The sequence below is a fragment of the Oncorhynchus nerka genome, linkage group LG20, assembly GCF_034236695.1.
Source record: "Oncorhynchus nerka isolate Pitt River linkage group LG20, Oner_Uvic_2.0, whole genome shotgun sequence".
NCBI lineage: Eukaryota > Metazoa > Chordata > Actinopteri > Salmoniformes > Salmonidae > Oncorhynchus > Oncorhynchus nerka.
In genome coordinates, this window is record NC_088415.1 from 11,066,900 (window position 1) to 11,089,762 (window position 22,863).

At 43.9% G+C, this 22,863-nt stretch overlaps 1 protein-coding gene across 1 annotated transcript in view; it reads right to left on the bottom strand.

The window, feature by feature from the left end:
- Positions 1-1,770: 1,770 nt before the first annotated feature.
- The window catches only part of LOC115125140 (kelch domain-containing protein 8B-like), a 128,833-nt gene continuing 107,740 nt past the window's right edge, over positions 1,771-22,863 (bottom strand). The window contains exon 3 of the mRNA XM_065005213.1: positions 1,771-2,243. Coding sequence (XP_064861285.1) covers positions 1,972-2,243 — 272 coding nt within the window. The 3' untranslated portion in view covers positions 1,771-1,971. The remainder of the gene's footprint in view (positions 2,244-22,863) is intronic.

Consider the following 22,863-nt stretch of genomic DNA (forward strand, 5'->3'; position numbering starts at 1 on the left):
TTTCCCAAAGGCAGGGCGGGGGAGGGCTTTGTATGCATCGCAGAAGTTAGAGTAGCAATGATCCAGAATGCTAGCAGCCCGTGTCGTGCATTCGATATGCCGACAGAATTTAGGAAGCCATGTTCTCAGGTTATCTTTGTTAAATTCCCCGCTACAATAAATGCAGCCTCAGGATGTATCGTTTCCAGTTTACATAGTGCATTTTTTTTTTAGGGCCGACGAGGTATATGCTTGGGGGAATCTACACAGCTGTGACTATAATCAAAGATAATTCTCTTGGAAGATAATGCATTTGATTGTAAGGAATTCTAGGTCATGTGAACAAAATTACTTATTTACATTTAACATTTAAGTCATTTAGCAGACGCTCTTATCCAGAGCGACTTATGTTCCTGTATGTTGTGATTACACCATGAGTTGTTAATCATAAGGCATACACCCCGCCCTTCTTCTTACCAGAGAGATGTTGGTTTCTGTTGGCGCAATGCATGAAAAAAACGAGTAGCTTTACCGACTCTGACAACATATCCCGAGTGAGTCATGTTTCCATGAAACAGAGAATGTTACAATCTCTGATGTCTCTCTGGAAGGCAACTCGTTCCCTAATTTCGTCCACCTTGTTATCTAGAGATTGGATATTGGCGAGTAATATGCTCGGAAGTGGTGGTTGGTGTGTTCACCTTCTGAGTCTGACCAGTAGGCCGCTCCGTCTGCCTCTCCTGTGGCGACCACGTTGTTCTGGGTCGGCCTCTGGGATAAGATCCCATGTCCTGGGTGGAGGTCCGAACAAAGGATCCGCTTCTGGAAAGTCGTATTCCTGGTCATAATGTTGGTAAAGTTGTCTTCGCTTTTATATCCAATAGTTCCTCCTGGCTGTATGTAATAATACTTGAGATTTCCTGGGCTAATAATGTAAGAAATAATACATAAAATAATACATTAAAAAAACAAATAACTGCATAGTTTCCTAAGGACCTGAAGCGAGGCGACCATCTCTGTCAGCGCCATCTTGTCCATCCAAAACGTTCAAAGGCCATTTTCATCAAAAGCGAGGTTACGACTTTATCAAATTTCAAAGCTGAAGTACTTTCCCGTTGTTCCTCAAATGCGGTGTGTGATATGCCATTTTGTAGCCCTGTGTCTCTGCTTTTATCCAATGTAAAGTACACAATTTCAAATGTTGCTACATAAGACAGAATCAAGGTGGTCGATCGTGTATGCTAAGCTAAGCTAAATGTGTTACAGTGTGTAAGGGCAGTGTTTGAGTCTATAGGGTTGGTGTTGGCTTGTATGGAGGACATTATGCATGCATGGCTCCATAAGGGGAGACAGTTTGTTGAGCCAAATGAGTTCAGCTCACCAGTGGGACTGACTGAATGACAGTATTGGAGCTATAGTGGGACTGACTGAATGAGAGTATTGGAGCTATAGTGGGACTGACTGAATGACAGTATTGGAGCTATAGTGGGACTGACTGAATGAGAGTATTGGAGCTATAGTGGGAGGAACTGAATGAGAGTATTGGAGCTATAGTAGGAAGAACTGAATGAGAGTATTGGAGCTATAGTGGGACTGACTGAATGAGAGTATTGGAGCTATAGTGGGAGGAACTGGGAGAGAACTGAAACTGAGAGTATTGGAGCTATAGTGGGAGGAATGGAACTGAATGAATGAGTATTGGAGCTATAGTGGGAGGAACTGAATGAGAGTATTGGAGCTGAATGAGAGTATTGGAGCTATAGTGGGAGGAACTGAATGAGAGTATTGGAGCTATAGTGGGACTGACTGAATGAGAGTATTGGAGCTATAGTGGGAGGAACTGAATGAGAGTATTGGAGCTATAGTAGGAGGAACTGAATGAGAGTATTGGAGCTATAGTGGGAGGAACTAAATGAGAGTATTGGAGCTATAGTGGGACTGACTGAATGAGAGTATTGATAGAGATACAAAACATCTTAACAATACTGGGTTTTATTTAGTTATGTGGGTAGAGCACCTGTAGCACTGAAGGGACTCACCCTGTTCTGGGTCGTACTCCTCCACCGTGCTGACGAAGTGAGGTCTGGAGTAGAAGTTATGGGGGCAGGGCTGCTGGAGCCCTCCTAGACTGAAGAAGCCCCGCTCGGTGGCAGCACAGCAGGCGAAGGCTCGGCGGCTGGGGATACAGGGGTAATGCGTCCAACTCTTCATTTCCAGGTCAAAGGCCTCAAAGGCTGTGACAGGAAGCTTTCCCTGACGCCCACCTGCCAGGGAGGAGAGGAGAGGAGAGGAAGGAGGAAGGAGAGGAGGGTGAGATGGTCGAAGGGAGTGGGCAGCAGGGCATGAGAGAGAGGGAATGACAGAGAGGGAGAGATGAAAGGTCAGAATGGGTGGGAGGGATGAGAGGAGATGTGAAGAGAGAGAGAAACAGTTAGAAAAAAAGGAATAAGTGTTGGCACTCTAAAAATGAGGGGATCAACAAGGGTTCTTCTAAGATCCTCAAAGATCTTTGAAGAACCTTGGCGCTGAAAATGGCCCGCAAAAAGGTTCTTCCAAGAACCCCATAGGAGGTGGGGTTCATCCAGGAACCTCCTTAGTTGGTGAGGGTTCTTGCAGGAACCTAACCGCCCATCTGAAACATTTGAATTTGAAAGGACAGCAGGTGCAGGCACTTAACTGAAAAATGTAAAGATCTCAACTTAAGGTTTGTCCCTATTATGATCTAAATGGTTTTCTGATGACACCATCTATCTATTCATATTTGTGTAAATCTTTGTAAAACAGAAAATGGACACAACTCAATGGAATCATTCAACAAAGAGGTAAGACTATGTACTGGAGGCTGTAATAATATGTTAAAGGCTGCCTGCACACTTCTGTGTCTGTCTGCAGGTATACAGACAAGGAGGCATACAACGTTAGGTCAGTAGGTGTTGGTATGTTATGGAGATCACATGAAGCATCCTCCTCCCTTAACTCTTCAATGAAAATCCCACAGGCCTTTACACTTTGGAGAAGGTATGTGTATGAAAACCATTATCAAAACAGTTTTATTCATTCACCACAAAAACCATGGTATGAATTCTGTCGTGTGCATCTTTGGTTAAACATCTGTGTAATTACTTACATTTTTTGGATTTACAGACATCACCCTCCCTACACCTCTGATGAATATAAGAGGCAACCTGTTGGATCACCATGCACTGTAAAATCATTCTGGCTGTGGATACGGAGAACATCAACACATTAACATCAACAGGCCAGAGGATAAACCCATTGGATTTGGGGCTCTGCTGGGAGTTTACCTCATATTGGGATTTTTTTATTCTGCTTTGTCACTAAAATCATAATAAACACTGACAACTAAACTATTGCTGTTATTGTTTTGAATATTCATAATAATAATAATGGGGGAGGGGTAATACAAATGAAGCTCTTAGGTCTCCCGGGTGGCGCAGTGGTCTAAGGCACTGCATCGGGCTCTGTCGCAGCCGGCCGCGACCAGGAGGTCCATGGGGCAACGCACAATTGGTCTAACATCTTCCGGGTTAGGGAGGGTTTGGACGGTAGGGATATCCTTGTCTCATCGTGCAAATCAAATCAAATCAAATCAAATGTTATTTGTCACATACACATGGTTAGCAGATGTTAATGCGAGTGTAGCGAAATGCTTGTGCTTCTAGTTCCGACAATGCAGTAATAACCAACAAGTAATCTAACTAACAATTCCAAAACTACTGTCTTATACACACAAGTGTAAGGGGATAAAGAATATGTACATAAAGATATATGAATGAGTGATGGTACAGAGCGGCATAGGCAAGATACAGAGTACAGTATATACATATGAGATGAGTATGTAAACAAAGTGACATAGTTAAAGTGGCTAGTGATACATGTATTACATAAAGATGTAGTAGATGATATAGAGTACAGTATATACGTATACATATAAGATTAATAATGTAGGGTATGTAAACATTATATTAGGTAGCATTGTTTAAAGTGGCTAGTGATATATTTTACATCATTTCCTATCAATTCCCATTATTAAAGTGGCTGGAGTTGAGTCAGTGTGTTGGCAGCAGCCACTCAATGTTAGTGGTGGCTGTTTAACAGTCTGATGGCCTTGAGATAGAAGCTGTTTTTCAGTCTCTCTGTCCCAGCTTTGATGCACCTGTACTGACCTCGCCTTCTGGATGATAGCGGGGTGAACAGGCAGTGGCTCGGGTGGTTGTTGTCCTTGATGATCTTTATGGCCTTCCTGTAACATCGGGTGGTGTAGGTGTCCTGGAGGCCATGTAGTTTGCCCCCGGTGATGCGTTGTGCAGACCTCACTACCCTCTGGAGAGCCTTACGGTTGTGGGCGGAGCAGTTGCCGTACCAGGCGGTGATACAGCCCGCCAGGATGCTCTCGATTGTGCATCTGTAGAAGTTTGTGAGTGCTTATGGTGACAAGCCGAATTTCTTCAGCCTCCTGAGGTTGAAGAGCGCTGCTGCACCTTCTTCACGATGCTGTCCATGTGAGTGGACCAATTCAGTTTGTCTGTGATGTATATGCCGAGGAACTTAAAACTTACTACCCTCTCCACTACTGTTCCATCGATGTGGATAGGGGGGTGTTCCCTCTGCGGTTTCCTGAAGTCTACAATCATCTCCCTAGTTTTGTTGACGTTGAGTGTGAGGTTATTTTCCTGACACCACACTCCGAGGGCCCTCACCTCCTCCCTGTAGGCCGTCTCGTCGTTGTTGGTAATCAAGCCTACCACTGTTGTGTCGTCCGCACAAGGAACTCCTGTGGCAGGCCGGGCGCAGTGCGCGCTAACCAGGTCGCCAGGTGCATGGCTTCCGGGTTAGGAAGCAGTGCGGCTTGGTTGGGTTGTGTTTCGGAGGACGCATGGCTTTCGACCTTCGTCTCTCCCGAGCCCGTACGGGAGTTGTAGCGACAAGATAGTAATTACTAACAATTGGATACCACGAAATTGGTGAGAAAAAGCGGGGTTAAATAAAAACTTTTTTTTTTTTAAATGGAACCCTTAAAGGTTCTTTGAGGATCCATTAAAATGGGTTCTTTGAAGAACTTAAAGGGAGGGGTTCCCCAACAGTTTCAATTTGAAGAACCCCTAAAGGAAACACCAGGAACCTTTTCTTTTTAGAGCGTACTTAATGGATGGTTTGAAATGGTGTCCCCTTTATTAGCAATGCTGATTCCACATCTGTTAGGAGCAGCCGAATATCCTCGGGTGTGTTCTCAAATAAAAGCTTGGCACATGGCCCAGTGAACATGCAGTACATCCAGCGATAAATATGTGTGTATTCTGTCTCGTTCCCTTGGTTTCTCCCTTTCCAACCTCTCTGGTCTCTCTCTCTCTCTCTCTCTGTGAATAGAGCCCCAGGCTTTCTCTCTTCCAACTCTATCCAGCACACATGACAGCTACCGAGAGAGAGAGAGAGAGAGAGAGAGAGAGAGAGAGCCAGAGAGCCAGAGAGAGAGAGAGACACAGAGACACAGAGACACAGAGAGACACAGAGAGAGAGAGAGAGACAGAGAGAGAGAGTGTGTGTGTGTGTGTGTGTGTGTGTGTGTGTGCATCCACATGCACGTACATCCTTGCGTGTGAGAGTACTGTTGAGTATTACACTTGGAGCCTGGCTGACAGTGTGTATCGTAAAGATTATACAGCCTGTCAGTCTCTCTGCTGTTGGACCTGCAGCCAGTGGAAAAGGTGTGGTCCCTATTGAAACTGGAATAAAGTTTCTAACGCACAGATTTCTTCACACAGGGTTGTGGGGTGAGACAGGGATGCAGCTTAAGCCCCACCCTCTTCAACATATACATCAACGAATTGGCGCGGGCACTAGAAAAGTCTGCAGCACCCGGCCTCACCCTACTAGAATCCAAAGTCAAATGTCTACTGTCTGATGATCTGGTGCTTCTGTCACCAACCAAGGAGGGCCTACAGTAGCACCTAGAACGTCTGCACAGATTCTGTCAGACCTGGGCGCTGACAGTAAATCTCAATTAGACCAAAATAATGGTGTTCCAAAAAAGGTCCAGTCACCAGGACCACAAATACAAATTCCATCTAGACACTGTTGTCTCTAGAGCACACAAAAAACTGTACATACCTTGGCCTAAACATCAGCGCCACAGGTAACTTCCACAAAGCTGTGAACGATCTGAGAGACAAGGCAAGAAGAGGCTACTATGCCATCAAAAGGAACATAAATTTCAACATACCAATTAGGATCTGGTTAAACATACTTGAATCAGTCATAGAGCCCATTGCCCTTTACGGTTGTGAGGTCTGGGGTCCGCTCACCAACCAAGACTTCACAAATGGGACAAACACCAAATTGAGACTCTGCATGCAGAATTCTGCAAAAAAATCCTCTGTGTACAACGTAGAACACCAAATAATGCATGCAGAGCAGAATTAGGCCGATACCCACTAATTATCAAAATCCAGAAAAGAGTTGTTAAATTCTACAACCACCTAAAAGGAAGGGATTCCCAAACCTTCCATAACAAAGCCATCACCTACAGAGAGATGAACCTGGAGAAGAGTCCCCTTAACAAGCTGGTCCTGGTGCTCTGTTCACAAACACAAACACACCCCACAGAGCCCCAGGACAGCAGCACAATTAGACCCAACCAAATCATGAGAAAACAAAAAGAGAATTACTTGACACATTGGAAAGAAATAACAAAAAAACAGAGCAAACTAGAATGCTATTTGGCCCTAAACAGAGAGTACATAATGGCAGAATACCTGTCCACTGTGACTGACCCAAACTTTAAGAAAGCTTTGACTATGTACAGACTCAGTGAGGATAGCTTTGCTATTGAGAAAGGCCGCCATAGGCAGACCTGGCTCTCAAGAGAAGACAGGCTATGTGCACACTGCCCACAAAAGGAGGTGGAAACTGAGCTGCACTTCCTAACCTCCTGCCCAATGTATGACCATATTAGAGATACATATTTCCCTCAGATTACACAGATCCACAAAGAATTCGAAAACAAATCCAATTTTGATAAACTCCCATATCTACTGGGTGAAATTCCACAGTGTGCCATCACAGCAGCAAGATTTGTGACCTGTTGCCACAAGAAAAGGGCAACCAGTGAAGAACAAAATGTGACATTTGTAATGTTGATTTTTTTCTTCTAATTTTGTCTGACATAGTTGAAGTGTACCTATGATGAAAATTTACAGGCCTCTCTCATCTTTTTAAGTGGGAGAACTTGCACAATTGGTGGCTGACTAAATACTTTTTTGCCCCACTATATATATATATATATAATATGACATTTGTACTGTCTTTATTATTTTGAAACTTCTGTATGTGTAATGTTTACTGTTAATTTTTAGTGTTCATTTCACTTTTGTATATTATCTACCTCACTTGCTTTGGCAATGTTAACACATGTTTCCCCATGCCAATAAAGTCCCTTGAATTGAATTGAATTGAGAGAGAGATGGAGAGTGAGTGAGTATGTGTGTGTGTGTGTGTGTTAGTTTGTGTGTGTGTGTGCGCACCCACATGCACGATACTTTGTGAGAGAGTGTGGGTACTGTTGAGTATTACACTTGGAGCCTGGCTGACAGTGTGTATCGTAAAGATTATACAGCCTGTCAGTCTCTCTGCTGTTGGACCTGCAGCCAGTGGAAAAGGTCCCTATTGAAACTGGAATAAAGTTTCTCTCCATGTTTGAGTAGACAGTGTCTGCAGTGCAGCATGTCAGTGTCAGGTGTTTGATCAGCCTGGACATAGTGACAGTGATCCCACTGTGATCACACGCTGATTGCTGACACTGACACTCAGCCTGGTGTACTTCAGGTTATATTCATCAGGTTATATTCATGAACATCACCTGTCATGAGAGCCAAACATGGATAGAATCTTTCTTAACTGTATTTCTTTAACTGCATTGTTGGTTAGGGGCTGGTAAGTAAACATTTCACGGTAAGGTCTACAACCTGTTGTATTCAGCAGTACACTAAGGTCTACTACACCTGTTGTATTCAGCAGTACACTGTAAGGTCTACTACACCTGTTGTATTCAGCAGTACACTGTAAGGTCTACTACACCTGTTGTATTCAGCAGTACACTGTAAGGTCTACTACACCTGTTGTATTCAGCAGTACACTGTATGGTCTACTACACCTGTTGTATTCAGCAGTACACTGTAAGGTCTACTACACCTGTTGTATTCAGCAGTACACTGTAAGGTCTACTACACCTGTTATATTCAGCAGTACACTGTAAGGTCTACTACACCTGTTGTATTCAGCAGTACACTGTAAGGTCTACTACACCTGATATATTCAGCTGTACACTGTATGGTCTACTACACCTGTTGTATTCAGCATTTCACTGTGAGGTCTACTACACCTGTTATATTCAGCAGTACACTGTAAGGTCTACTACACCTGTTGTATTCAGCAGTACACTGTAAGGTCTACTACACCTGGGTATTCAGCAATACACTGTAAGGTCTACTACACCTGTTATATTCAGCAGTACACTGTAAGGTCTACTACACCTGTTGTATTCGGTGCATGTGACTAATAACATTTGATTTGATGTATTGTGTATTCAGTTAGATATAATATATTATTATTCATCCAGATCAAATGGAGTAAATAGAAACCTGCTTGTCCAAGAAGTCCACTGTTCATGCCTGGTCACTGAGACGTAATACAGAGTACATGGACATTAGATCAGTACTACTGCTTTACCTGTTGTGTTCATTTCATCCGTTTACAGTAGGTATTGTACTATACTGTAAAGACAGTGGTTCCCAACCTTTCTCTGTTAATGTGCCATCAGCTGAATTTTGCTCTGCCCAGAGTACCCCTGAAGTACCCCATGTATATTTTACCAGTAAGCCTATGGTCTCATGGATCTTCTCAGGTCTACCCCTGTAGGTAAACCCCCTGTGGTTAGGCCAGGTACCCCCTGTGGATAGGCCAGGTACCCCCTGTGGATAGGCCAGGTACTCCCCGTGGATAGGCCAGGTACCCCTGTGGATAGGCCAGGTACCCCCTGTGGATAGGCCAGGTACCCCCTGTGGATAGGCCAGGTACCCTCTGTGGATGGGCCAGGTACCCCTGTGGATGGGCCAGGTACCCCTTGTGGATAGGCCCGGTACCCCTTGTGGATAGGCCCGGTACCCCTTGTGGATGGGCCAGGTACCCCTGTGGATAGGCCAGGTACCCCCTGTGGATGGGCCAGGTACCCCCTGTGGATAGGCCAGGTACCCCCTGTGGATAGGCCAGGTACCCCCTGTGGATAGGCCAGGTACCCCCTGTGGATGGGCCAGGTACCCCCTGTGGATAGGCCAGGTACCCCCTGTGGATAGGCCAGGTACCCCCTGTGGATAGGCCAGTACCACCAGGGGGTCCTAGTAGCCCTGGTTGGGAACCACTGCTGTAATGTAAAGGAGTGAGAGTGACTATTACATATTTATTTATGCATGAAACTAATGAGCAGTCGCTCCTGTCCTAATCAGGAAGCTGAAGCCAGCTGAGATAGCCAGCCAGTCAGAGCCTCGGAAAGGTTCAGAGGCGGACTCAAACCAGAAATCGTACCATGGTATTTATTTCTACCACAACCGGACCATTTTTTCCTTGAGGATTCCATTATTAACCAGATCATTAGAATTTTGCTAAAAACACAAAACAAGTAACACAGGCCCAGTGGGCTCAAAAAGGACCAGCCTAACTGGCATTTGCCCGAAATACCAAATGGCCAGTCTGACCCTGGAAAGTTTGAGGAAAATGTCCAAAATTGCTGTCCAAAATTATGGGTCTGGTCTCAGACAGCCAGCACTGTCTGGCAGCCCTGCGGTCCTTCATCAGCAGAGAGAGAGACAGAGAGTGAGAGAGAGAGAGAGAGAGAGAGAGAGAGAGAGAGAGAGAGAGAGATGGAGAGAGAGAGATGGAGAGAGAGAGACAGAGAGAGAGAGACAGAGAGAGAGACAGAGAGATAGAGAGAGAGAGAGAGAGAGAGAGAGAGAGATGGAGAGAGAGAGAGAGATGGAGAGAGAGAGAGATGGAGAGATGGAGAGATGGAGAGATGGAGAGGGGGAGAGAGAGAGAGATGGAGAGTGAGAGATGGAGAGTGAGTATGTGTGTGTGTGTGTGTGTGTGTGTGTGTGTGTGTGTGTGTGTGTGTGTGTGTGTGTGTGTGTGTGTGTGTGTGTCTGTGTGTGTGTGTTAGTTTGTGTGTGTGTGTGTGCGTGCGTGCGTGAGAGAGTGTGAGTACTGTTGAGTATTACACTTGGAGCCTGGCTGACAGTGTGTATCGTAAAGATTATACAGCCTGTCAGTCTCTCTGCTGTTGGACCTGCAGCCAGTGGAAAAGGTCCCTATTGAAACTGGAATAAAGTTTCTAACACACAGATTTCTTCACACAGGGTCATGGGGTGAGACAGGGATGCAGCTTAAGCCCCACCCTCTTCAACATATACATCAACGAATTGGCGCGGGCACTAGAAAAGTCTGCAGCACCCGGCCTCACCCTACTAGAATCCAAAGTCAAATGTCTACTGTCTGATGATCTGGTGCTTCCTTCACCAACCAAGGAGGGCCTACAGTAGCACCTAGATCGTCTGCACAGATTCTGTCAGACCTGGGCGCTGACAGTAAATATCAGTAAGACCAAAATAATGGTGTTCCAAAAAAGGTCCAGTCGCCAGGACCACAAATACAAATTCCATCTAGACACTGTTGCTTTAGAGCACACAAAAAACTATACATTTACATCATTTACATTTACATTTAAGTCATTTAGCAGACGCTCTTATCCAGAGCGACTTACAAATTGGTGCATTCACCTTATGACATCCATACCTTGGCCTAAACATCAGCGCCACAGGTAACTTCCACAAAGCTGTGAACGATCTGAGAGACAAGGCAAGAAGGGCTCCATATGCCATCAAAAGGAAGATAAATTTGCAACATAGCAATTAGGATCGGGTTAAACATACTTGAATCAGTCATAGAGCCCATTGCCCTTTACGGTTGTGAGGTCTGGGGTCCGCTCACCAACCAAGACTTCACAAAATGGGACAAACACCAAATTGAGACTCTGCATGCAGAATTCTGCAAAAAATATCCTCCGTGTACAACGTAGAACACCAAATAATGCACGCAGAGCAGAATTAGGCCAATATCCGCTAATTATCAAAATCCAGAAAAGAGCTGTTAAATTCTACAACCACCTAAAAGGAAGCGATTCCCAAACCTTCCATAACAAAGCCATCACCTACAGAGAGATGAACCTGGAGAAGAGTCCCCTTAACAAGCTGGTCCTGGGGCTCTGTTCACAAACACAAACACACCCCACAGAGCCCCAGGACAGCAGCACAATTAAACCCAACCAAATCATGAGAAAACAAAAAGAGAATTACTTGACATATTGGAAAGAATTAACAAAAAAACAGAGTAAACTAGAATGCTATTTGGCCCTAAACCGAGAGTACACAGTGGCAGAATACCTGACCACTGTGACTGACCCAAACTTTAAGAAAGCTTTGACTATGTACAGACTTAGTGAGCATAGCTTTGCTATTGAGAAAGGCCGCCGTAGGCAGACCTGGCTCTCAAGAGAAGACAGGCTATGTGCACACTGCCCACAAAAGGAGGTGGAAACTGAGCTGCACTTCCTAACCTCCTGCCCAATGTATGACCATATTAGAGATACATATTTCCCTCAGATTACACAGATCCACAAAGAATTTGAAAACAAATCCAATTTTGATAAACTCCCATATCTACTGGGTGAAATTCCACAGTGTAGCATCACAACAGCAAGATTTGTGACCTGTTGCCACAAGAAAAGGGCAACCAGTGTACTGTTCATTTTTATTGTTCATTTCACTTTTGTATATTATCTACCTCACTTGCTTTGGCAATGTTAACACATGTTTCCCCATGCCAATAAAGTCCCTTGAATTGAATTGAATTGAGAGAGAGATGGAGAGTGAGTGAGTATGTGTGTGTGTGTGTGTTAGTTTGTGTGTGTGTGTGTGCACCCACATGCACGATAATTTGTGAGAGAGTGTGAGTACTGTTGAGTATTACACTTGGAGCCTGGCTGACAGTGTGTATCGTAAAGATTATACAGCCTGTCAGTCTCTCTGCTGTTGGACCTGCAGCCAGTGGAAAAGGTCCCTATTGAAACCGGAATAAAGTTTCTCTCCATGTTTGAGTAGACAGTGTCTGCAGTGCAGCATGTCAGTGTCAGGTGTTTGATCAGCCTGGACATAGTGACAGTGATCCCACTGTGATCACACGCTGATTGCTGACACTGACACTCAGCCTGGTGTACTTCAGGTTATATTCATCAGGTTATATTCATGAACATCACCTGTCATGAGAGCCAAACATGGATAGAAACTTTCTTAACTGTATTTCTTTAACTGCATTGAGAGAGAGAGAGAGAGAGAGAGAGAGAGAGAGAGAGAGAGAGAGAAGAAAGACAGAGAAAGAGAGAGAGAGAGAGAGAAAGGCGTTTTGAAATTGAGCAGCCGCTGCTGAAAAATTTGCTCCTATAAATATTGAAATGTACATGGTTTTTAGAGTGAAGTACATCGAAAAAAGCAAAAGAAAACTGCAAGACTGAATAGGAGAGAAAACGAGCAACTAACCAAGAAGATAGGCTTTTGAAAAAGTAACTATTTTTCATAAAAGTGTACAGTAATCTTAGCTAGCTGAATTGTTTACCAGTTGCTAAGCAGTTGCTAGGGACTCTCCTGGAAGAAGCTAACTAGCTAACAAAGAATAACAAAAAATATCTAGTTAACAGAAGAAAAGAAAGACAAAATAAGGACAGAAAAAGGACATCAATGTGAAACAGTCCTCTAAAGACAGAAGAGACAATAATATAAGAAACAACGCTTCTATTGCAACATTGTAGCCAACATCACCAGCGTTGCTATGGAAATTGTTTACCCACCAGACATCCAAACAGAGAAAGCTAAGAAAGGTTTCAAAGGTTTGATGATGGCTCAGAACCATGAATACCTGTTTGCAGATCTTACCAGTTGCAAAACAAGAGCAAATTGGATTTTTAATACCAATCGAGGGCATATATGGAAAAAGGTTATTTGCAACCATTTCCCTTTCTCAAAAAGAGGGGCATCAGCCAAGGATGTCAGATCAGCATTTTTGAATAAGCTGACCAGAGCAACACGAATCAAACAGTAAACTTATATAATAATGGAACTGTATTGATACAAGGCAATGATTCAAGCCTCCAGGCTTTTGAGAATAGGTTTGCTACCCTAAAAGCAGAAGCTGAAATCATCTCAGAAAATGAGGGAAAAGTAAAGGAGGGAGATGGAGAAAAGCAGATCCCAACAGTCTCTGTGACCCAGCAGGAAGCCCTCAATGTCCCTCTACCTACCTCACCTGCAGCAGACAGAGCCAAGGACATGCATACAACACCAAGAACACCTGCTATGCAACGTTTCCACAACACCCTCTCTCTAGTCGAAGCAGAGGTCATAGAACTCAGAGAGAACAAGCTTCAAGAGGAGGACACTGTCCAGAAACTAAAATAAGAGATTAAACAGTTGAGGGAGGAGAGCAGAGCATTTATTGCTAAATTAGAAAGCAGAATGGCCAAACTGAGTCAGACAAATGATGACCTCAGAGACCATCTGAGCACAACAAGAAAGGAACTAGAACAAAGAGAGAGGTACATTAACACCCTCAACCAGCAGCGAGTCATTATGTCCTCTGCATCTAGAGAACATGTCCACCAGCTTGGCATAACACAAGCAGAACCTGAGACCAGCATGGCCTCCACTACACAGCCGGATGACACTGCACCAGCCTACCAGTCTGCTCCAGCCCAGATCAGCCAACCAGCCTACCAGTCTGCTCCAGCCCAGGTCAGCCAACCAGCGTCCCAGTCTGCTCTAGCCCATGTCTGCCAACCAGCGTCCCAGTCTGCTCCAGCCCAGGTCAGCCAACCAGCGTCCCAGTCTGTTCCAGCCCATGTCAGCCAACCAGCATCCCAGTCTGCTCTAGCCCATGTCAGCCTACCTGCTTCCCAGTCTGCTCCAGCACAGTGTGCTCCATCCCAGGTCAACCTACCAGCCACCCTGCCTGCTCCAGCCCAGGTCAGCCAACCAGCCACCCAGTCTGCTCCAGCCCAGATCAACCTACCAGCCTCTCAGTCTGCTCCAGTCCAGGTCAGAATACCAGTCTCCCAGTCTGCTCCAGCCCAGGTCAGAACACCAGCCTCCCAGTCTGCTTCAGTCCAGGTCAGAATACCAGCCTCTCAGTCTGCTCCAGCCCAGGTCAGAACACCAGCCTCCCAGTCTGCTCCAGTCCAGGTCAGAATACCAGTCTCCCAGTCTGCTCCAGTCCAGGTCAGAATACCAGTCTCCCAGTCTGCTCCAGTCCAGGTCAGAATACCAGTCTCCCAGTCTGCTCCAGTCCAGGTCAGAATACCAGTCTCCCAGTCTGCTCCAGTCCAGGTCAGAATACCAGTCTCCCAGTCTGCTCCAGTCCAGGTCAGAATACCAGCCTCCCAGTCTGCTCCAGTCCAGGTAGACCTACCAGCCTCTCAGTCTGCTCCAGTCCAGGCCAGAATACCAGTCTCCCAGTCTGCTCCAGTCCAGGTCAGAATACCAGTCTCCCAGTCTGCTCCAGTCCAGGTCAGAACACCAGTCTCCCAGTCTGCTCCTGTCCAGGTCAGAACACCAGCCTCCCAGTCTGCTCCAGTCCAGGTCAGAATACCAGTCTCCCAGTCTGCTCCAGCCCAGGTCAGAATACCAGCCTCCCAGTCTGCTCCACCCAGACAATCACCCACAACTGCAATCCTTATTGATTAAAATGGGAAGTTCTTAGTCCAGGAAAGATGATTCCCTAGACACCAGATGTATAAGTTCTGGTTTCCTACAACTGAGAGTGCAATGCAGCTACTCAGTCAGACCAGGATTGACACCCCTGACAACATCATCATCCACACTGGCACAAACGACCTTCATTACTAGACATGGCCCATCACAACACAGCCCGACTAGACCAGGACCAACACAGCACAGATTTACCAGACCAGACCCACCTCAGGACAGCACGACTAGACCCGTTTCATCACAACACAGCTCTACTAGACCTGGCCCATCACAACACAGCTCTACTAGACCTGGCCCATCACAACACAGCTCTACTAGACCTGGCCCATCACAACACAGCTCTACTAGACCTGTTCCATCACAACACAGCTCTACTAGACCTGTTCCATCACAACACAGCTCTACTGGACCTGGCCCATCACAACACAGCTCTACTAGACCTGGCCCATCACAACACAGCTCTACTAGATCCGGCCCATCACAACACAGCTCTACTAGACCTGTTCCATCACAACACAGCTCTACTAGACCTGTTCCATCACAACACAGCTCTACTATACCTTGCCCATCACAACACAGCTCTACTAGACCTGTTCCATCACAACACAGCTCTACTAGACCTGTTCCATCACAACACAGCTCTACTAGACCTTGCCCATCACAACACAGCTCTACTGGACCTGTTCCATCACAACACAGCTCTACTGGACCTGTTCCATCACAACACAGCTCTACTAGACCTGTTCCATCACAACACAGCTCTACTAGACCTGTTCCATCACAACACAGCTCTACTAGACCTGTTCCATCACAACACAGCTCTACTGGACCTGGCCCATCACAACACAGCTCTACTAGACCTGTTCCATCACAACACAGCTCTACTAGACCTGTTCCATCACAACACAGCTCTACTAGACCTGTTCCATCACAACACAGCTCTACTAGACCTGGCCCATCACAACACAGCTCTACTAGACCTGTTCCATCACAACACAGCTCTACACACATACATACACACACACACACACACACACACACACACACACACACACATACATACATACATACATACATACACACACCATGTATCAGTCAGATCATCAGCCTACATATGCTGAGGTAACCTCTGGCAGAAGACACATAGAACTATCAGAGATAGGAGAGGTGCGCCAACTACTGCAACTAATATGCAGACTACTGAGCTAGACAGATCCTTTAATTCACACATGCACGCGCACGCGCACACACACACATACACACAAACACACAGGGTTGCAGATTGTATTGTACTTATTTTATGTGCAATCTAATTCCAATCTTATTAATTTGTTCACAACTATTCTTAATTTGATTGGCACCGGTATTATAATAATAATTATATGTAATGGAGTGTCTGTATGTAATGTATGTAGAGTGGGGCAAAAAAAAAGTATTTAGTCAGCCACCAATTGTGCAAGTTCTCCCACTTAAAAAGATGAGAGAGGCCTGTAATTGTCATCATAGGTACACTTCAACTATGACAGACAAAATGAGAAAGAAAATCCAGAAAATTGTAGGATTTTTAATGAATTTATTTGCAAATTATGGTGGAAAATAAGTATTTGGTCAATAACAAAAGTTAATCTCAATACTTTGTTATATACCCTTTGTTGACAATGACAGAGGTCAAAAGCTTTCTGTAAGTCTTCACAAGGTTTTCACACACTCCTGCATAAGCAGGACTTAGCACTGAATGAAATGAAAAAAGGTACCACTCACATTTGGCTAAAACTTAACAAAAGGTACAATCTATTGTGACAATGATGTATACATATGTGCAGCTTATGCTCCTCCTTCAGATTCATCATATTATGATGATCAGTTGTTGTTATTTCCAGACAGAAATCATTACATTTCAGGCACAGGGCAAAGTGATTCTTTGTGGAGATTTCAATGCAAGAACAGGTTCTGAGCCTGACTACACTGATGCAGGAAGTAAACACCACCTATTTGGACACCCCTCCTTGTACAGTAGCCCTGTTATTATAGAAAATCAACATCCCAATTAGAATTTGGACCAAAATATTTGACAGTGTAATCCTACCAATAGCTCTTTATGGAAGTCAGGTTTGGGGGCCATTCAATAAACTGGACTTTAAAATGTGGGCCAAACATCCAATTCAATCCCTACATGCAGAATTATTTCGGGAAATTCTAGAGAAAAGTCCAGAGAAATACACCAACTAATGCATGTAGGGCAGAATTGGGCCATTTTCCAGTAATAATGAAAATATAGAAAAGATCATTAAAATTTTGGCTACATCTAAATTCAAGTCTGCAATTTAAATCACTTCAAACCCAAGAGCTGAGCCCAGAAACGAGCCCTCTCAGTCAGCTGGTGTTGGACCTCACCAACCAAGCTGACACCAGCACTGCTTCAAAAGAAAGAATTCAAATAAACAAAATCATGAACCAATCAAAGGACTCACATTTACAACATTGGAAAAACTAAACAAAATCCCAAAGCCGACTAAATTGCTATCTGACCCTAAACAGAGAATATGAATTGGCTGATTATCTCTACTCTGTCAGAGATACGAAGCAAGACAGATCCTTACCAAGTACAGGCTGAATGACCACCAACTGGCAATAGAAACTGGCAGACATAAAAAGACATGGCTACCCAAAGAGGAGCGTGTATGTGGTCACTGCATGACAGAGGAGGTAGAGACAGAGATGCACTTTCTCCTTTACTGTGATAAATATTCACAGAAATGACTACATTTATTCCAAATTTGAACTTATTAAACCCAGAGGAAAAACTAAAAGCACTCATGGGCGAAGGAGCAATGGCTCCTCTTGCAGCCAAATATGTATTTTCCTGCCATAGCCTGAGGGACACTGAATAATAACATCTGCATATTAAACAGTAACTTACTTATTATTACTATTATCGTTATTACTATTACTATTGTTGTTTATCATTCCAAATAGTAGTGGTATGGGTGGTAATGGTAATGATGACAGTTTAATGATGGTGGTGGTAGTAGTAGTAGTAATGATGATGGTAGTTGTAGTACTGATATAATGGAGAAGATGACCGTTATATAAGTTAGTTATAGTTTAATTTTCCGTATTTATATTTTTATATTTATTACATTTCTACTATGTACTGTGACCATTTTATTGATATTATTTTTGTATTTAATTTTGTATTATTATTTAATACCATTTTATATTATTATTTGCGACCGTTTATCATTTTGTTACAATGGATATTGTATACATTGTTGCTTTGGAAATATTGACACAATGTTTTTCATGCCAATAAAGCAGCTTGAATTTGAGAGAGAGAGAGAGAGAGAGAGAGAGAGAGAGAGAGAGAGAGAGAGAGAGAGAGAGACACAGAGAGAGAGAGAGAGAGGGAGAGAGAGAGAGAGAGAGAGAGAGACGGAGAGAGAGAGAGAGAGAGAGAGAGAGAGACAGAGAGAGAGACACAGAGACACAGAGAGAGAGAGAGAGAGAGAGAGACAGAGAGAGAGACACAGAGAGAGAGAGAGAGAGAGAGAGAGAGAGACGGAGAGAGAGAGAGAGAGAGAGAGAGAGAGAGAGAGAGAGAGAGAGAGAGAGAGAGAGAGACAGAGAGAGAGACACAGAGAGAGAGAGAGAGAGAGAGAGGGAGAGAGAGATACAGAGAGAGGTAGAGAGAGAGAGAGAGAGGCTGTCTACAGTCCCAACGAACAAGCAATATCAAATCAAATTGTATTTGCCACATGCGTTGAACACAAGAGGTGTAGACTTTACCGTGAAATGCTGACGTACGTATGAGCCCTTTACCAACCATTTTCAAAAAATAAAAAAGGAAATAATAACAATAAAATAAAATAACGAGACTATATACAAGGAGTACCGGTACCGAGTCAATGTGAGGTAATACTGTACATACATCCAGTGATGGACTACCCTCTGTAGCGCCTTACGGTCGAATGCCAATCAGTTGCCATACCAACCGGTGACGCAGCCAGTCAATATACTTTCAATGGTGCAGCCGTACCCTCTTCATGACTGTGTTGGGAGTACAGGGGCTAAGGTACAGTAAGTACAGTAAGGTACAGTAAGTACAATAAGGTACAGTAAGGTACAGTAGGGTACAGTAAGGCACAGTAAGTACAGTAAGGTACAGTAAGGTACAGTAAGTACAATAAGGTAGAATAAGTACAGTAAGGCACAGTAAGTACAGTAGGGTACAGTAAGGCACAGTAAGTACAGTAAGGTACGGTAAGGTAAATAAGTACAGTAGGGTACAGTAGGTACAGTAAGGTACAGTAAGTACAGTAAGTACAGAAAGGTACAGTAAGGTACAGTAAGGTACAGTAAGGCACAGTAAGTACAGTAAGGTACAGTAAGTACAGTAAGGTACAGTAAGTACAATAGGTACAGTAAGGTACAGTAAGGTACAGTAAGGTACAGTAAGTACAGTAAGGTACAGTAAGTACAGTAAGGTACAGTAAGTTACAGTAAGGTACAGTAAGGTACAGTAAGTACAGTAAGTTATAGTAAGGTACAGTAAGTACAGTAAGGTACAGTAAGTACAGTAAGGTACAGTAAGTTACAGTAAGTACAGTAAGGTACAGTAAGTACAGTAAGTACAGTAAGGTACAGTAAGTACAGTAAGGTACAGTAAGTACCAGTAAGGTACAGTAAGTTACAGTAAGTACAGTAAGGTACAGTAAGGTACAGTAAGTACAGTAAGGTACAGTAAGTTACAGTAAGTACAGTAAGGTACAGTAAGGTACAGTAAGTTACAGTAAGTACAGTAAGGTACAGTAAGGTACAGTAAGTACAGTAAGTACAATAAGGTACAGTAAGTACAGTAAGGTACAGTAAGGTACAGTAAGTACAGTAAAGTACAGTAAGTACAGTAAGGTACAGTAAGTACAGTAGGTACAGTAAGTACAGTAAGGTACAGTAAGGTACAGTAAGTACAGTAATATATCGTAAGGGCCTAAGCATGCACTCCTGAGGGGCCCCTGTGTTGAGAGTCAGCGCGGCGGATGTGTTGTTACCTATCCGCTCCACTTGGGGGCGACCCGTCAGGAAGTCCAAGATCCAATTTCAGAGGGAGGTGTTTAGTCTCAAGGTCCTTAGCTTAGTGATGAGCTTGGAGGGCTCTGCGGTGTTGAACGCTGAGCTGTAGTCCAGTGAACAGCATTCTCATGTGGGTGTTCCATTTGTCCAAGTGGGAAAGAGCCGTGTGGAATACAATGGATTGTGTCACTGTGGATCTGCTGGGGGGGGGGGGGGGGGGCATGTGAATTAGAGTGGGTCCAGGGTGTCTGGGATGTTGGTGTTGATGTGAGTCATGACCAGCCTTTCAAAGCATTTCATGGCTACAAATGAGAGTGCTATGGGGCCATAGTCATTCAGACAGATCACCTTGGTGTTCTTGGGCACAGGGACTATAGTGGTCTGCTTGAAACATGTAGGTATTACAAACTGGGTCAGAGAGAGGTTAAAAATGTCAGTGAAGACACCTGCCAGCTGGTGTTCTGTGTATCAATCCTTGTTATCTGTCTGGCCCTGCGGCCTTGTGAATGTTAACCTGTTTAAAGGTCTTACCTTTAGCTCTACGGAGAGCGTGATCACACAGTCGTTCGGAACAGCTGGTGCCGGAACAGCATAGAGGGCATTTTGCTAATCTGGTAGGCATTTTGCTCATCTAGTAGGCATTTTGCTCATCTGGTAGGCTCGCTTCACTGGGCAGCTTGTGGCTGAGTTTTCCTTTGTAATCCATGATAATGTAATGGGAATTTTAATGTTTGTGATTTTCTTATAACTCATTTCCTTGTTCTATTCATGTGCTGTTCTATAAACCAATTTCTGTGTTCATGCAGGTGGTTGACTGAACAAATCCTCCTCTTATCAGTAGCAGTGAGATAGACCATGGCACCACTCGGGAGGCCCTAAGGCACTGCATCACAGCGCTTGAGGCGTCATTACAGACCCGGGTTTGATCCCAGGCTGTGTCACAACTGGCCGTGACCGGGAGTCCCATAGGGTGGCGCACAATTGTCCCAGCGTCGTCCGGGTTAGGGGAGAGTTTGGCCCAGGTCGTCCGGGTTAGGGGAGGGTTTGGCCGGGGGGGGCTTTACTTGGCTCATCGCACTCTAGCGACTCCTTGTGGCGGACCATGCACCTGCAGGATGACTGCCGGTCAACAGTTGAATGGTGTTTCATCCGACACGTAATTGGATCGCCATTGGACATCACAGAGAAAAGGACATGGTTTTGTTCTTTCTGAATTCCATTAGAATGACATCACAGAGAAAGGAACAGGGTTTTGTTCTTTCTACATTCCATTAGAATGACATCACAGAGAAAGGAACAGGGTTTTGTTCTTTCTACATTCCATTAGAATGACATCACAGAGAAAGGGACAGGGTTTTGTTCTTTCTACATTCCATTAGAATGACATCACAGAGAAAGGAACAGGGTTTTGTTCTTTCTACATTCCATTAGAATGACATCACAGAGAAAGAGACAGGGTTTTGTTCTTTCTACATTCCATTAGAATGACATCACAGAGAAAGAGACAGGGTTTTGTTCTTGCTGGATTCCATTAGAATGACATCACAGAGAAAGGAACAGGGTTTTGTTCTTTCTGGATTCCATTAGAATGACATCACAGAGAAAGGGACAGGGTTTTGTTCTTTCTGGATTCCATTAGAATGACATCACAGAGAAAGGAACAGGGTTTTGTTCTTTCTGGATTCCATTAGAATGACATCACAGAGAAAGGAACAGGGTTTTGTTCTTTCTGGATTCCATTAGAATGACATCACAGAGAAAGGAACAGGGTTTTGTTCTTTCTGGATTCCATTAGAATGACATCACAGAGAAAGGAACAGGGTTTTGTTCTTTCTGGATTCCATTAGAATGACATCACAGAGAAAGGAACAGGGTTTTGTTCTTTCTGGATTCCATTAGAATGACATCACAGAGAAAGGAACAGGGTTTTGTTCTTTCTGGATTCCATTAGAATGACATCACAGAGAAAGGAACAGGGTTTTGTTCTTTCTGGATTCCATTAGAATGACATCACAGAGAAAGGAACAGGGTTTTGTTCTTTCTGGATTCCATTAGAATGACATCACAGAGAAAGGAACAGGGTTTTGTTCTTTCTGGATTCCATTAGAATGACATCACAGAGAAAGGAACAGGGCAACAACTCTTACAATTCCAACTATTGAATCCTGCAAGATTCTGTTCTTAATTATACAACAACATTTTCTTGCCAAAGCAGACATTCTGAATTTTGATGTTGTTGCCTGTGCTACAGAAGTCTATATCCGTCTCCCAATAGTAGTAAAGGCCCATGTGAAAAACATTTTGTTCAAAACAAAAATACATTTCTTATTAATATATATTTTTTATTCAGATTTTTCAGGGGTGCTTATTCCCGTGGCTTATGCACTTGGCTGTGTGAGGCTGAAATACAATCCCATTCGCAAGCAATATTATTCTAAAAAAACATTTACATTTTATGACAGTTCTATTCACGTCAAGTATCTGGCATAGTAAAGCTTGAGCAGCGATATTATCCTGCCTGTACAGTAAAGTGTTTGTTTTACATTAAATCATAGAGTTTCTCAATGCACTGAAAATAGGAACAAGTGCATCAAGCTGTTACTTTTGTGCACGTTTTGAACAGAGGATCCTTTCCCCACACTTCCAGAAGGGAGACATTGATATTGATGGGAAGAAGTCCGGTGTGGTGCTCAGTGTACAGAACACTTCTCCAGACAGATTTAGATTTTGTTTTGGAAGCAGTAGCATTTAGTTTGACCCTGATAGACTACTGTACCTCCAGTTGCGTAACAAACAACATGAATAAAATAATTACCCTCATCCCTCAGTTAATCCCTGTAATGTGATTCTGCAGCATAAGCCTGCTAGCTAGCAAGCCATTTATCTATGTGACTGGAGACCAGCAGGTAGCCAGTAATACAGAAAGGCCAGATAG